Here is a 15,741-nt window from a genome sequence, read left to right on the forward strand (position 1 = left end):
AATTGCAAATTGTCTCAAAATATGCAGCTTAAATTCCTGAACCAAATCTAGGAGGGTGCTGTGCAGACCCAGCCATAATGGGCTCCTCTCATTAGCATTTCTTTGTAGTATTTCTATTTAGTTCTTGTACATCCGGGCCCGGTGTCTTTTATATATTAATGGGGGGCCCGGCTGTGCTGCATTTCGTGGCCCCCTTGAGTCACTCAGCTGTGACAAGTAGAAGCCAAGCTGTCGACGAAGGAGCTGAACCACCAAATTTGAAAAAAGACAAAAGAAAAGTGATGTTTTTGTTTAATTTGTTGAGGGGGTTTGACTACCAATTCATTTTTAAATTGGGGGCCCTGGCCACCAATATTTTTTTTTTAAACTGGGGGGGGGGCTGGCCTCCAGTGGGTTTGTTTTTGTTGTTTTTTAAGGCCCTGGACACCAATTGTTTTTTTTTTACTTGTGATGGGGGCCCTGGCAGATAATTTGTTGATAGGGTTGCTACCCGGCGGTAACTTGTAATATCATTAACAAAAGCCCTTACCCTCCGATGGAAACTTACATTTTCTTTGTTTTAAGGAGACATGGCCCCGTTCCCTTTTGCGGCACCACCCCTGCGGCTCTGCCCCTTTTTGCGTCACGGTCCGCGCCTTTAGTTCCCACGTCCCACCAGTGGCCAGTGAATTTTTTTTAAAAAAGGTGCCAACCCTATTTGTTGAGGGGGCTTGACTACCAATTTATTTTTAATTTTGGGGGCCGTGACCACCAATTTTTTTTAACTTGTGTGGGGGGGGCATCTATGGGGTTTTCTTTAACTTGTAAGGGGCCCTGGCTTGCCAATGGTTTCTTTTAACTTGTAGTAGGCGGAGGCCAAAAAAATGAGTTGTACAGGCCCTGCTAATTGTGACGTTGGCCCTGGCTGTGAAGCCCGCGATGCTCAGACACAAAGTCACAAGAGGGATAATTTATCGGGCTCTTTTCTGTTGCCAGTCATTTGACTGACGCTTTCTGAATAGTTAATGGGTCATTTATCAACACTGGGCAAATTTGCCCGCGAGCAGTAACCCATAGCAACCAATCAAATTGCTGCATTGGTTGTTCTACTTGCAGCTGGCTTTAAAAAGCAAATCACTGATTGGTTGCTATAGGTAACTGCCCATGGGCAGATTTGCCCTGTGTTGATAAATGAGCCTCAGGCGCAAACAGGGGCCCGTGACGTGACAAAGAAAGTAGAACTCTGTGCCCCTTCACCTGGAGCCTTCTCTCTGCTCCTGACCTTCTTATCTATCTCCCTGCGGCTTTTACTGAACTACAACTCTCAGCGTCATTCCGCCGACTCAAATATGTTATTAGCCAACACAGGAGCAGCAGCAAATGAGCAATCTTTGTAGGAAACAGACATTATTAGTGTATGAGCCTCATGCGATGACCCAGGACAGACTCTTGTCGCTGAGCGACGTGTTGCGTCAGTAACAGCAGAGCAGCGTCATTAGCGCAATGTGCGACCGCGTCTGGACGGAAAAGTCACCAGCGCAGGACTTTATAAACCAAATCCCCCGATATCCAGTCAACTCTACCCCATGTAGCGAATAATAACTCAACTTGATCAGCCTCACCACGTTCAAATCTGTTGCTCATTTCTTTGGAGCTGTAAAAAAAAAAAAACCCAATAACAGCCACTTTGTATCAGTAATATCTCGTTTCCCCGACCCCGCAGAGCTTCCCGCCCCCGGACAAGGATTTGGTTTATTAATGACAACCCGCGGCTTCTTCTCCTTCTACCAAAATGTAAAAAAAAAAAGCAGCGCGGACGAATCCCGGAGCCGGCAAAAGAGTGACGTGTTTCTTGCGGATGAACACCTTAGCCGCCTGGTGGCTGTTATAGAGCTGCAGTCAGATTGGCTTCTCATCACTTTGCTCAGGACTGAGGCTGCTGCTGCCTGTGCTCTCTGCTCACTCTGCCTTGTGATCTGCAACACATTATACATTTCTCATCACTTCGCCTTCTCTAGGAACTGTCCAGCCTTGCACCTCCTGCTCATCATGAAACTCTCTTATTTCTACCTGCTTGGATTACTGCTCACCAGCGGGCAAGGTAGGGCAACCATAAGAGCTTGCAATTCAATTTGCAGTGTGTGTGTGTGGGTCTGTTCTGTCCTTTGCAGTGACTTTAGGAAACAAAGGCAGCTCATTGATGTGTTGCAACATTTCTTTTCCCCATCTTATTAGGGGGATCCTGGATAGTTTTGTGGATGTGACGGTGAACCCAAATTCCAAGCTTTATCCGTGAAATTGTTGTGCAGTCTGCCATAGTTACGGCAAAATTGATTTCTAACTTATAGACTTGCGAGGATTTTAAAATGAACAGTAGCTTTGCATGCTGATATCATCACCCCCCTCCCCTCTTACACTCACATACCCCCCCCTCCCCAATTATTGGGAATAAACCCCTATAGTACCTAGAGATACTACTTGATTTTCAGGAATACAGCCCTGGTTATTGTTTTTAATAATCCCTGTGTCGGTTATTTGTCTGCGGCTGGTTTTTATAGCGACTATTCTATAGCGTCAGCAAGTTGCCCACCACAAAAATCAAGTTATTGATGTGAAAAGAGCCAATACGGTGATGATGTGACTATATCTACTTTTCCCATGAGGGGGTGCTAGAGTTCCACTCTTGGGTGCTGAAATATTTGCCTCAGCTGAGTTAGGAAAGGCAGTGATGCAAGCCAAGTCCATCTTTCCTCTTTCCTCAAGCACAACTTGGCATTTTGGACACAAAGCCTTCATTTATTCACACGAGAGCGGGCTAGCACTCAAGCCCAAGTCACCATCCCGTGCAGATTAAAGTTCATTGTGAAAAAGAAAAGGGTTTGGTGTTGACAAATGAGTGAGACTGCTTCCGTATAACAACGAGATACATTGCAAGACAGCAAACCTGACCTGTCTCTACCTTCATGCCACCGTATAGGTGTAGGAACCAATTAGTGATCCGGGGAAGGCACAGTGATGGACATAATGAGGCAGCCTGAAATGACACTTTAATAAAAAAAAAAGACAGTTTGGGTTTTAATGGTCGCTCTGCAGAACTAGGAAAACCTTCAGCTGCTTAGAAATTCATGGCAGCCCGCTGGGTGCTTCTGCCTATTAACATACCGGTCATTTCAGGAGAACATTATGAGCCAACCATTCATGTTTACCCAGACGCTTTGCTGGTGATATCTCCCTTCCATTAACATGACTTTAGGGAGTAATAAAGAAACACATTTAAAATCTAATGTGGGAGGAGAAGATGAAAAATGCATTACACTGTGCAGCATTCTTAGGTTTAATCCGTTAATTAGCCTTATAAATGACCCCATGCCCATTTGCAACAAAAAAAAAAAAGAATTTCCATGATCATTTTCTTTTTCCTTTCCATGCAGTGATGCAATTATATTTCTGTGCATTGCTCTGCCACCCAAGTTATACTGTAAATCAATATCCATTTAGAGCTTGCCCAAAGAATCGTCTGGATTTTATATTCCATCTACAGCCCTCTGTCAATAGCGTTTATCACTGCGACTTCTTTCATAACAAGTGCCATTGTTCAGCTAATAAAAGAGGGATCTGTAGCCTCAGTTGGCTGGAGAAGCTCATGAGGATTATTCATTTAAAATGAAACCTAACACATTCCATTGACCCATGTTTCATTCCCAAGATGAAGAAACACACGATTAACAGAGAAAAGATGTTTTCATTTCTCTTTTACAGAAAGTATCCCAGCCCTGAATCATTTTTATATGGGTATGGGACCTATTATTAAGATTTTTTTGGGGTTTTCTGGATAAGGGATCTTGCTATAATTTGGATCTCCAGACATTAAGCATACCCAATAGGAATATAAGGATTAAATATATGATCAAGTACAAGGTACCGATTTATTATTAAAGAGAAAAAAAGGAGATTTGTTTAAAAATCCGAATTGTTTGATTAAAATGGAAACTGGGTGATGGCCTTACTGAAATTCAGAGATTTCTGGGGGTCTCCAGATAACAGATCCCATACCATTATAATATATATATATATATATATATATATATATATATATATATATCCCTTACAACAGGTAGGATATATATATATATATATATATATATATATATATATATATATATATATATATATATATATATATATATATATATATATATATAGTCAAATACAAGAGTCCTCTGCACTCAACCCATTATGTGGTCACAGCCTCATTGCACCCCCGCCTAATGGTTTTAAAAAATAGTGGTGAGCACAACTTTCCCTTGTTTGTTATATATATATATATATATATATATATATATATATATATATATATAATATATTATATATATATATATATCCTACCTGTTGTCTGCATTGCTGCTCATGTATCTACAGTGTATTATTGAAGCCTGTGATTAAACACGCAGCTCTGTCTCAGTTATTAGTACAATCCCAGTTATTAGTACAATCAGTTCTAAACGTATAAAAGTGATAAAGACATGTCAACATTTTTATAAATCTAAAATAACGAAGCAAAGAGCATTTGTTAGGGTCAGCTGTTTTGGGTCCTAAAGCAAAAGATTTAGTGACATCTAAAAATAGTAAGTCACGGAGAGGTCCATTTTTGAAAACAAGGAATTGGACCATTGCTTTTTATTATTGGCAGTGACTTTTTCTAACTGCAGTCAGTAGGTCTCGTTGGGTTATGAGCTGAATCTGTGTTCATGATTTCTACCTCCTCGGATGATTGTTTCCCATATAAGTATTTTTTTTTTCTGGTGTGTGTTCACATACAGGTGCAGAAGCAGCTCATGCTGTATGGCATATGTTGGGTTATTGGCCCATTGGTGGTCCATGATACTAGGATTGATTTGATTGTGATGGATTAAATTTGAACCCCTACTGCTATAGCAATGGGGCTCTGGGTATGATGTGTCTTGCTGCTGTGTGCTGTTTAGCTTGCCTTGTGTGTATAACATTGGCATTTAGAGGTACAAGTATGGAATTTATTATCCAGGATACTTTTGACCTGGGATTTTCTGGATAAGGGATCACCATGCCTTTAGGCATCAACATCAGCCGATGCTAGTTTTCATCATGTACAAGGTCCTGTCTTATCATTACAGAGAAAGTGCAAATCAGCCAAAAGAGAACAATTATTTTATTAAAAGGATAAGAACTGGTAAGGGATGCACCAAAGCCAGGATTCGGTTAGGTATTCGACCAAGATTCGGCCTTATTCCGCAGGATTCGGATTGGGCAGAATCCTCGTGCCTGGCCGAACAGAATCCGAATCCCTAAAATCATGTCTTTTTGTCACAAAACAAGGGAGTAAAAAAAAAATTTGGTCTTTTTCTCCTTCCCCCACCCTGATTTGGATATGGCAAATTAGGGTTCAGTATTCGGCTGTATATTTCACATAGGATTCGGGGGTTCGGCCGAATCCAAAATAGTAGATTCGGTGCATCCCTATATATTTTGGAGCTGTTTGGATAAAAAGGATTCCAGATGAATCCATCCCATACCTGTACTAAAATACTGCAGGTTAAGACTAAATCATTCAATTATTATGGGATTATAAATGGAATACTGGATTATGGAAATGTCTATTGTTTAACCATCACAAAATTCCTGTTGTTAGTGTTACTAACTTAGTTGTCTGTCGCACTATTAACAGTTTAACTAAATATGTCCAGCTACCATCATAATTGGGCACAAAACACACAGAACAGTATCACTTAATCTCCCAGTCCATTCTCTTGTCTACGTAAATATCACTTTCAAATCATTCTTTTTATTGATTTCTTTCTTTTAATTCTTTTTCCGAGGAAGAAGCATGGGATCAATTTCTATGGTTGCAAGATATTAATAAGCAATGGTGTTTAGAACAGGGCATGTCGTAATATGTTGTGGTAGCACTAATACTTTATGGGCATATGTCATTACATATCAACCAATCAACGGCTTTTAATGGTCTAATGCAGTTAGTATCATAAAAGCAAACATCTGTTTGATTGCTTTGGTTTACTAAGTTTAATTGACCAATCAGTGCCAACAAAAATTGTTGAATTTGTGTTTCTTTAATGGTGAGATGTTTGTGTAATGAACGACGCACTGTATAGATTCTTGTTTGGTAGGATTTCTTGAAGTTTAAATTTCCCGAGAGACAAGACAAGTTACTGCATGTGATGAACCCTTCTAATGGGGCTGACTCGGTTATAGGGTGCATTCTGTCAGCAGTGGGCCAAGCCGACCGGGCACCCTAGTAAAACTGGGATGGCCACTGCACTCCCCCCCCCCAACCCCAATTTGTGCTTGTGCATGCACTGTAGACAGGGGAGAATGATGGAGGAGAGAGTGTCACAGGGGAGTGGAATGAAGTGTGGGTAGCGAACACAGATTATGTGTGGGCAGAAGACAGTTTAACAGGTATCTGCACAGCACCCCCTATTGTTGCGCTCAAGGCAGGTGCCTCTTCTGCCTACCCCTAGTTCTGGCCCTGAATTCTGTCTTGCTACTTGGAAACCAAGGATCTGTTCTTGTACAAGGACCTCACTCATTCATAACAAGACATCTCTGAGTGCCATCATTTGAGCTCCAAATTAAATGATTTTCTGTTCATTCTCTATGTATCAGACTCCCTCTCTCTCTCTCAGTTGTTCTCCAGCAGCATCAAGGTCAAAGTCAAGATATATACTGACGTTTCATGTATATCAAGGTCATGGATTTGAAATGTATATTGTCTCTCATTCCATTCTCTTATCTACTGTACATGGAAGTGTGCACACTGCATTAACATGTAGAGCAGTTTCCTGAACAGGTGCTACATAAGTCAAGGCATTTTGGAAGGGGAAACCGAGATAGATTTCTTATCACATCCAAGGGGCAAATTTACTAAAGGGCGAAGTGACTAGCGCTGGCAAAAATTCGCCAGTGTGACGTCATTTTGGGACTTCGCCAATTTACTAACGGCCGATGGCATAAATTTGCTAGCAAAGGAGATAGACTGTAGTGCTACTTCACACTCTAACGCCAGGCGAATTTTCGCTCTGGCGAATGGACGTAACTACACAAATTCACTGCAGATTTTAATTAATGTTACCTCTTGCACCAGACTTGCCTTCACCGCCTCAGACCAGGCAAAGTGCAATAGAGTAGATATGATTTCCTCAAAAATAAAAAAAAAATTTAACATTTTTGTCCCAAAAAACGCTGGCGACTTTTCAGTTTTTCAGGTTGATAGATCCTACATTTTTTTAGGGTACACGGCTTCCCCCCTACATTTCCTAACATATGGCACATAAACTATACACTGGGCTCATGTGTAGGGCAAAATAACAACTTTATTTTATTTTATTAAGGTTTCCCAGCTTGTGTAGTGTAATGTATTTGCTGCAACATATAAGTCTATTGAAATTTAATTTCCCGCCGCATGCAGATTAGCCAATGCTAGCGCATCTTCGCTTTGCTTGCCGAATTAAAGGTAGCGTAACATTGCCATCGTTCGGCGCCCTGGGCACAACTTCACATTTAGAGTTAGCGTTGTCCTGCCGAATTTTCGCCTGGCGAAGTGTGGAGATGTGAGTGAAGCCGTCGCTGGCAAATTTCCGCAGGTTAGTGAATTTGCCCCCAAGTATCTTCCACTTGCATCTCCTACTTATCTCATATTTCTACTTGCTTGAATTCACCAGTGGGAAATGTAAAAGAGACATTAAAAGGGTTGTTCAACATTCAAACACTTTTTTTCCGTTCAGTTGTTTTCAGATTGTTCCCCAGAAATAAAGACTTTTCTCAATTACTTTCCATTGTTATTTTTTACTGTTTTTCCAAAATCTAAATTTAAAGTTAAATGTTCCTGTCACAGGTATTTGAGTCTGGCAGCTCAGTAATTCAGGTGTAGACTCTAAACTGTTACAATTTTGCAACATTTACTTGATATAATTAGTGGATACATTACTCAGCAGCATCTCTGGAGTATTCGCAACAATTGTATCAATTCTAAAGCTGCTTTTCTGCTCAGCAGGAACAAAGATAATAAAGACTTCCACTAAATGTATCAATTTAGAAAAGGGTCGCCGACCCCCTTCCCAAAGCTGCTTTAGAAGGTGAAAATTGACACTTTACACTTCAATATTAGAAAAACGGCCACACATAAAAAAAAAAAAAAAAAAGAAAGTAATTTCTGGAAATAACTAGTTGTTTGAAGGTGAACAACCTCTTTAAGAGAAACCCTTTCAGTTTAAGTGCAGGCTTGTGCCTGGTCTGCATTTGCAGTAAGCAATTAAAGGGGAAGCAGAAGCTTGTTGACATGTTGCAAGTTTAATGTGCTATAGATATTTTTATTGATGTGATTTAATCTGAAGTTAGATCAATGCTGCATATGGCAAGGCATTGTGGAACCTCTTTAGCTGTATCACCTGTTGTTAGTTTATGTAAGTTTACATAAGTCCAGTGCTTTCATCCCTAATTCTAATAGTTTTAGCTAGACACTTTCTCTTACCTGCCTATCCAATTACATATTTCCACTGGATACATAATGGGGCCCATTTACTTAGGTCGAGTGAAGGAATAGAGGAAAAAAAAACTTCGAATTTCGAATGTTTTTTTTTGGCTACTTCGACCATCGAATGGGCTACTTCGACTTCGAATCGAACGATTCAAACTAAAAATCGTTCGACTATTCGACCATTCGATAGTCAGAGTACTGTCTCTTTAAAAAAAAACTTCGACCCCCTAGTTTGCCACCTAAAAGCTACCGAAGTCAATGTTAGCCTATGGGGAAGGTCCCCATAGGCTTTGCTAGCTTTTTTAGCTTGAAGAAAAATTGTTCGATCAATGGATTAAAATCCTTCGAATCTAATGATTCGTAGGATTTAATCGTTCGAACAAACGATTTTTCGTTCGATCGAATTGCGGTAAATCCTTCGACTTCGATATTCGAAGTCAAAGGATTTCAATTCGGCAGTCGAATTAACCGGTTAATTAACCCTCGATATTCGACCTTAAGTAAATTTGCCCCTATATGTATTTATATGTAATAAAAGGTTTAATCAAACAACCAAGACAAACAGGTTATTTCAGATGGCAGTAGGTCAGTGCCAACTGGTTGCTATGGGTTACTGGACCTGTGCACCCCATACTACTTTATTACTTTTTATATCCTGCTGTATGTTGTTGCTGTAAAACAGTGACTAAAGTACTTGCATCATATTTTAGCAGGTAACATGGCTTTCTGACAGACCATATACCAGTGTTGAATAACTAAAGTTAACTCCGGATGAAATGCCTATCCTGGAAAAAAAAAATTTTTTTTCAAGTTTTTATACACTCAAAATGGGAACATCCCAACAGCTGTATATTATTTTTTTTTTAAATACGGTTTTATTTTTGATTTATATTTTCTTCAACCTAACTTTATTTTCCCCTGGCTGCAATCTGCACACACACGATGTGAGTCGCTGACACATTTCCTCTGTTCTAATTGGCTGACTCCAGCATGAGTCAGCAATTTGCAAAGTACTATTGAGACACAGTATGGGTGAGTTGTTTGCAGTAGCAAAACAAATGATCAATTGAAGAGCACGCTAATAAACCATTTATATCTTAATAAACCTGTTTGCAAAAAAAGAATGATGAAACACTCACTGCTGTTTGGGTAAATGTTTATATGAATGACAAATGTCATTATGTAAAACAGTACAAAACACATTCTCATTTAGTAGGTGTTTCAAACAAACAAAATAATAATATTGCATTAAAAAGGAACATGGCATTATTAAAATTATGAATCTTATAAGCAATTTCACAGGCAGGGATGAAAGAGAAGAGACAATGAAAATGTCAGCCACTAATAAAAAGGAATCTGCTGCAGACTGTTTTTTTGTTATTTAATACACTATATTGTTTAGCTCACTGCAGAGATTTGTCATTATAGTCTATAGGAAAAACAGAGACAATGGGGCAAATTCAATAAAGGATGAAGCACCTAACGCTAACGATGATTCGCTAGCGTAGTGCATTTTCGTTAATTCGCCGATTCACTAATGGACGCTGGCATAAATTCGCTAGTGTTACTTCGCACCCTTATGCCTGGCGAATTTGTGCAATGGACGTAACTACGCAAATTCACTAAAGTTTAATTTGGTGAAGTATTGAAGTCAAAGTTTTTTTAAAGAGACAGTACTTCGATTATCGAATGGTCGAATATTCGAACAATTTTTACTTCGAATCGGAGTCTATGTAAATTTGAAGTTGTAGTATCCTATTCGATGGTTGAAGTATCCAAAAAAATTACTTCGAAATTCGAACTTTTTGTATTTCGAAAATTCACTCGAACCTTAGTAAATCTGCCCCTATGTGACCTGACTGAATCCAGGCTCCTGGACTATTTACAACCCACCCTAATTCATTGTATTATACATTTGATCTGTATCTATCTGTAACTTCCTAATTTATTGCCCATGAATACCTTCTACTACTTCTACTGATCTAACAGTATATATGCTGTGCCTTTCTAGCTTTCATTTGTAATTTGCCTGATGAAGGGGCCTTGGTGCTCCGAAAGCTTGTAATGTATTTTTATTGTTAGCCAATATAGGCATCACTTGTATTTGTTCGTTTTTTTATTTGTTATTATAGTTTCAAATGAAAATTCTATTTTTAGAGGTGGTCTTTTGTCTTTATTTTTAATTGTTTATTTCCTTTGCTGTTATCATGACTAGTTTAATGCACATCTCAGGCCTTTTTTTTTTTATAGCTCATTCATATCAGCATCTCCTAAAAAGTATAAGAGGGGAAAGTGTTTTTTATTTCTAACACCCCCTTTACCCACCCCAGTCCTAACATTGCTCTGAGACTATGATACCCCTACATGCTGTTTAATTTTAGTTCTGGGTTTGTCAGTTACCCTGGATTTTGTGGGCTCTCAAAGGCATGGGTTACTGTTTCCTTTTTAATTTCAACTAAAAAGCAGATAAATCTACACAAGCCTGGTGTAATCATCAAAGAAGGTCCTAAATCTGCATTGGGTATAGACAAAACTTGAAGGAAAGGCTTTGTGAGTGTGCTGAGCGATGACTGAAACCTGTGACAACTTTTGATCATCATTATGGTGGCATCTGAAGCTCTACATGTCCTTAGGTTTTTGTGGACAATACTGACATGTTTCCTAGTGTTGTGCTGTTTTTATGGTGTTCTGTGTCTCCAGACAGTCCTTCCTTAATACACGCGTCTAAATAATTTCCTTTATAAGGCCTAAAAAGTGACAATTCCTAGTTGATCATGCTTGACACAGGACTGTTTGATTCAGGTGGGCCCCTGCAAAAGTGGTGGAAGATGAGGGTTACACTGTAAGTCCCAAATGCAAAACAAAATCAGTTTGGTGCCAGGTCTTAGCCACACAGTACATTTATTGGGCATTTACATCCAGTTATGATTGCAGTAATTTAACCGACACATACAAAGTAACATGCTTAATTGAAATAGTGATACACAGGTTAAACCCTTTTGTTTGCCATCCTGGTTAACTTTCCATTTTGGCTTTTTTACTGGTAAAGTATGTCCTGGACATTTGTAACCCTGAGTGTTTCTCCAGGATGCAGCAAACAACTATCCCTGCTTAGCAAACCCAATTCAGTTTATTGTTATATAATTCTTATTTATGGGTTCCTGGTTCCCCTGATTTCAATATTTTTCTTCAATCAGTAAGGCCTTCTTAAAGGGCACCAATCATAACTAAAATCATTTCCTAAGCAAATACACTATGTGAAAGTTCAAGAAATACAATTTTCAAAACAGTTAGAATTGTTTGTATAATGTAAATCATCAGCTCACTATTCCTTCTGCAAGATCTCCCCTATCTCCACTGCAGTTCTAGCTGAGGCAGGCATCTTGGATTTCACTGGCTCCTCCTACCTAAATCTTCCCAGCCAACTGTAGCTCTGAAATCTCGCACATGCTCAGTTGAAATCCCTTGCTTGCTTATCAACCCTTCTAAGCTATTTTCAAATCAGCCAAATCTCTGTGTTAGCTGCTGTTCAGTAGTGCTGCCACCTGCTGGAAGTTACTGTGTGCCCTTCATTTGCATAATAACATCACCAGCAGGGGACAAGATAGGGAAATCTCCTGATACTTCTAGTGGAGAAGTTTACTAAAACAAGGCATTCTGGGTAGAATACTCAAAGCATTGCTACAATCTGGGCATGCTCCTGAAATTTGCATATTATAGTCTCTGTTATAGTCTCAGTATGGTCTCCCTCAGTGAAAGAAACCATTTGAAAAAGTAAGGGATTTTTTTAAAAAAACCTGCATTTTTTTTTCAAAAAAACTATATATGTAGTTTGATTAAACGTGTTTAGATTGTTAATATGTGTTTGATTTTGGCTGTGATAGGTGCCCTTTAAGCCTCTGGTCCCTTAGCACTTGCTGCTACCTTGGTTGAGTACAAAGGACCAAGCACATCAGATTCATCCCCTTTTTATCAGCTAAGGAACCTTGGTCAGTCAACAGCTGTACATAGGTCACCCCTATATTACTTCTTGTAATAAAACCAAATATGACCTATTTTATATTTCTACATAAGTATTGACAGGAATGTGCTTATAAAAGTTTTACTTATTCCTTAAATATTGGGTTGAGATGGATGGCTCTCAATATTAATGACGAGATGGGTTCTACAACATATGTTCATATTTAAAAAAAGTATTTCGATGACAGAATTTGTATTAGAAGAAAAGTTGAGAAACATGGAATTTGTGAATCTTTTAAATACTGTTAACTGACAGCTCAAACTGCAAGTCTAATTACAAGAGTTTTTCATCCACAGAACCAACAAATAATGTAGCAGTTTGTGGCATCACAACTTGCCTGGTGATAAATCATAATGTTTCTTAGACTTGCATATAAATCCCCTTGGGTAATATTAGAGAGTTTATTTAGCAAGATGCAAGATGGTTTGTGAAGCAAAGTTAATTAGCATTGGAAGACAATTTGCTGAGCTAAAAAAAGAAATAATTGGCATTATACCTGTTCCTGTGAAGGAAGCCCTGTTGGTGGTAAAACTAAAAACAGATCTGAATAAGATCTTGGCTAAAGAAAGGTTTCTTGTATTGAGCCGTATGCTGTAAGACAACAGGTCGCTAAGAATATCCAGTGTGGGACTGTGGGTTTGGGAAGTACTTACTGTAAATGAACTCATACAGCGTCACACTTTTTAAAGTTGCACCCTCAAGGGGGATAAAAAAAAATGGCAAGACAAGTGTCTTTGTTAGTTTTACACTGTTTGTCTGGTATAAACCATTTTACACAACTTTATAAATAGGCTGATTCATGTATGTGGCACAGAGAATAAGCAACTCAGTCCATATGTTCTAGGTGGCACAGAGGGTGGCTAATCCTTTGCATACAAGGTAAACCACCTGCCATACCAAAAGCTGGGAATAACAAAAAGAGATCTTTTTATTTCAGTTAAAATGATCTGTTTATGTGTCATTTTATGACAAGCAAAACATTATACTATATACGTTATAGATCAGAGGCAAGATATTATCTAGCTATATTTGCATAATCGTTATCATTTTTTGATCCCCCGCCCTTGCTAGTTTATTTCTAATAATATAATACACAAAAACCATGAATATCTTATAAACGGTGACTAGTGATGTAATCAGGTATAAACGGTGAGTAGTGATGTCATTTCTGTCACATGACTTACTTAAACTTGTGTATTATAATAAGTAAATGAGCCCTTGTTGGAAAATATGAGGATATTATAAGTAACCTCGGAGTTCCATGACCTGTATAAAAGCACTCAGCCTTCGGCCTCATGGTCTTATATGGTCATGGAACTCAGTGACTAGAATATCCTTGTATTTTACAATAAGGGGTACTTTATACACTTTATAAGCGTTACATCATAGTGTGATGTCTTGGTAACCAAGCCTGCCTACTTTACCAAAATCACCTTATTTACGGTGGGACAAAGAGTTTTGCCAAACCAGAACATGGCAGAGAATAATGCAACCTGGTCAGTCATGGTCACCTAAATTGATACTCAGGAGGTTGATGCCTCTGGATAACCTGAAATATCTGCCATAAAACAGAAAATAAATACAACCTTTTAATAATATATAAACTAAGATAGTGGCAGTGCAGAATTCATGTGGTGAATGGGGTGGTGACTCCAGGAGTCAAATTGGGTGATTCAACTACTCCTATTTCTTCATTGGACCATGCCTGTGATAAAAATACGACATAACAGTTTTTTGGGCTAATTTCCCAGACAAGATATTGCTGCTTATATGTACCACCAGCCCACTACCCCTAGTTAATCCGTCTCCTTGGTCCTAACCAGGATTTATTGTGTTATACTGGACTATTTTATTTTAATAAAAGCTATTTTAATTTTTAAGCTAGTTTTAATTGCGTGTATATATATAAGTTTCTGGACACGTTCAGATTGGAGGGTGCAAATACATGGGTCAGTTATTTTTCTTTTCCGACTAAGTACAATTTTAAGCAGAATGTTTTCACCTACAGTGCAGTGTTTCCCCATGATTCTAGTGCAAATAAAGTAGCTAGTCAGAGATGTACCTGAACTATTGTGTCCCATAAATCAAAATGACGTAGTTGGACTTGCTCTTTGACATGAATCAGATGCAGTTGTACTGAAAATTGGTGTAATTTCCCATGTTTGAGCACCCTATCCTTTTGGGACAGCTTGATGCAGGCCACTAAGGGAACCTTTAGGATGCTGCCTGGTGAGGATGTGGTTATAGCGACAAGGTTCCCCTTTTTTAATTATTCATCAAACTGAACACTTGTTTTTTTTTCAGGGACTTTTTCTAAAACAATGAGGGTTGTAGATCAGACGTTGTTCCATAGGAAACAACTAGATTCAACTGCTTAAAGTAGTGGAATTGATTCTGAGCAATTGGCACAGCCAAAAGGGTTGATGAATGTGCCAATTTGTTAAACCACTTTTCTGATCATTACAGATATTTTCTAGGCAATAAAAAAAGGCAATGAATGTGATTTAAGGGGCCTAGCATCCAAAAGATTGCCCAGCTCTCATTATTATAATACGTTTCCCATTCTTTTAATGCAAAAATACTTATTTATCTATTTTTTGTGCTCCTGTAAAATATGTTAGTGAAACAATTTATGTGAATATTTACCTTTAGACTTTTTTTCCATTTGCATTGCCTAAATCTACTTATATTTTCACCATCCCAGCATATTAACCTTTATTCCAAAATGTATAGTCTCAGCAATACCTGAGCAAGGAAAATAATGAAAGTATAATGAATTCATTAAGACTTAAATGCCTGGAGCATTAACCTCTGGCTGCTGAGTACAGTGCTTACAATGCAGTCAATCTCTAGTTCCCCCGGCTACTCAAGTCCAGAACTGCATGACTAGTTGTAATTATGCAGAAACTCCAGTGAGCTTGGAAGGTTCTATTCTGTGAAGCAGGTGAAGGAGCCGTGGGCTGCTCTACATTATTAATGCTTTATAACTGTGGGGGAAGAGAGATTATATCTTCCTTATCCCTGCTCATCTCTGTCCTCACCCATTGTTTAAGTGACAGCTTCATTCCTCCTTAATAATGTATCAGGATGGATCCAATGCAAGACATCACAGACTCGCACTGTGATACAAATAATATATAATATAAAAAAATATATTGGAGTTCTTATAGTGATTCCTACCAACAATGAAGTGTTATATGAAAACAACTCT

The 15,741-nt window shown here is 38.6% G+C and overlaps 1 protein-coding gene across 4 annotated transcripts in view; it reads left to right on the forward strand.

Moving 5' to 3' along the window:
• Positions 1–1,899: 1,899 nt before the first annotated feature.
• ncam2.S (neural cell adhesion molecule 2 S homeolog) overlaps positions 1,900–15,741 on the forward strand; it is a 118,597-nt gene continuing 104,755 nt past the window's right edge. For all 4 annotated transcript variants that reach the window (XR_005965718.1, XR_005965717.1, XM_041583377.1 and 1 more), the window contains exon 1: positions 1,900–2,080. Coding sequence is in view for 2 of the 4 variants with exons in the window: in XM_041583377.1 (XP_041439311.1) it covers positions 2,029–2,080 (52 nt within the window). In the remaining 2 variants the exon portion in view is untranslated. The remainder of the gene's footprint in view (positions 2,081–15,741) is intronic.

The sequence above is a fragment of the Xenopus laevis genome, chromosome 2S, assembly GCF_017654675.1.
Source record: "Xenopus laevis strain J_2021 chromosome 2S, Xenopus_laevis_v10.1, whole genome shotgun sequence".
Classification (NCBI taxonomy): domain Eukaryota; kingdom Metazoa; phylum Chordata; class Amphibia; order Anura; family Pipidae; genus Xenopus; species Xenopus laevis.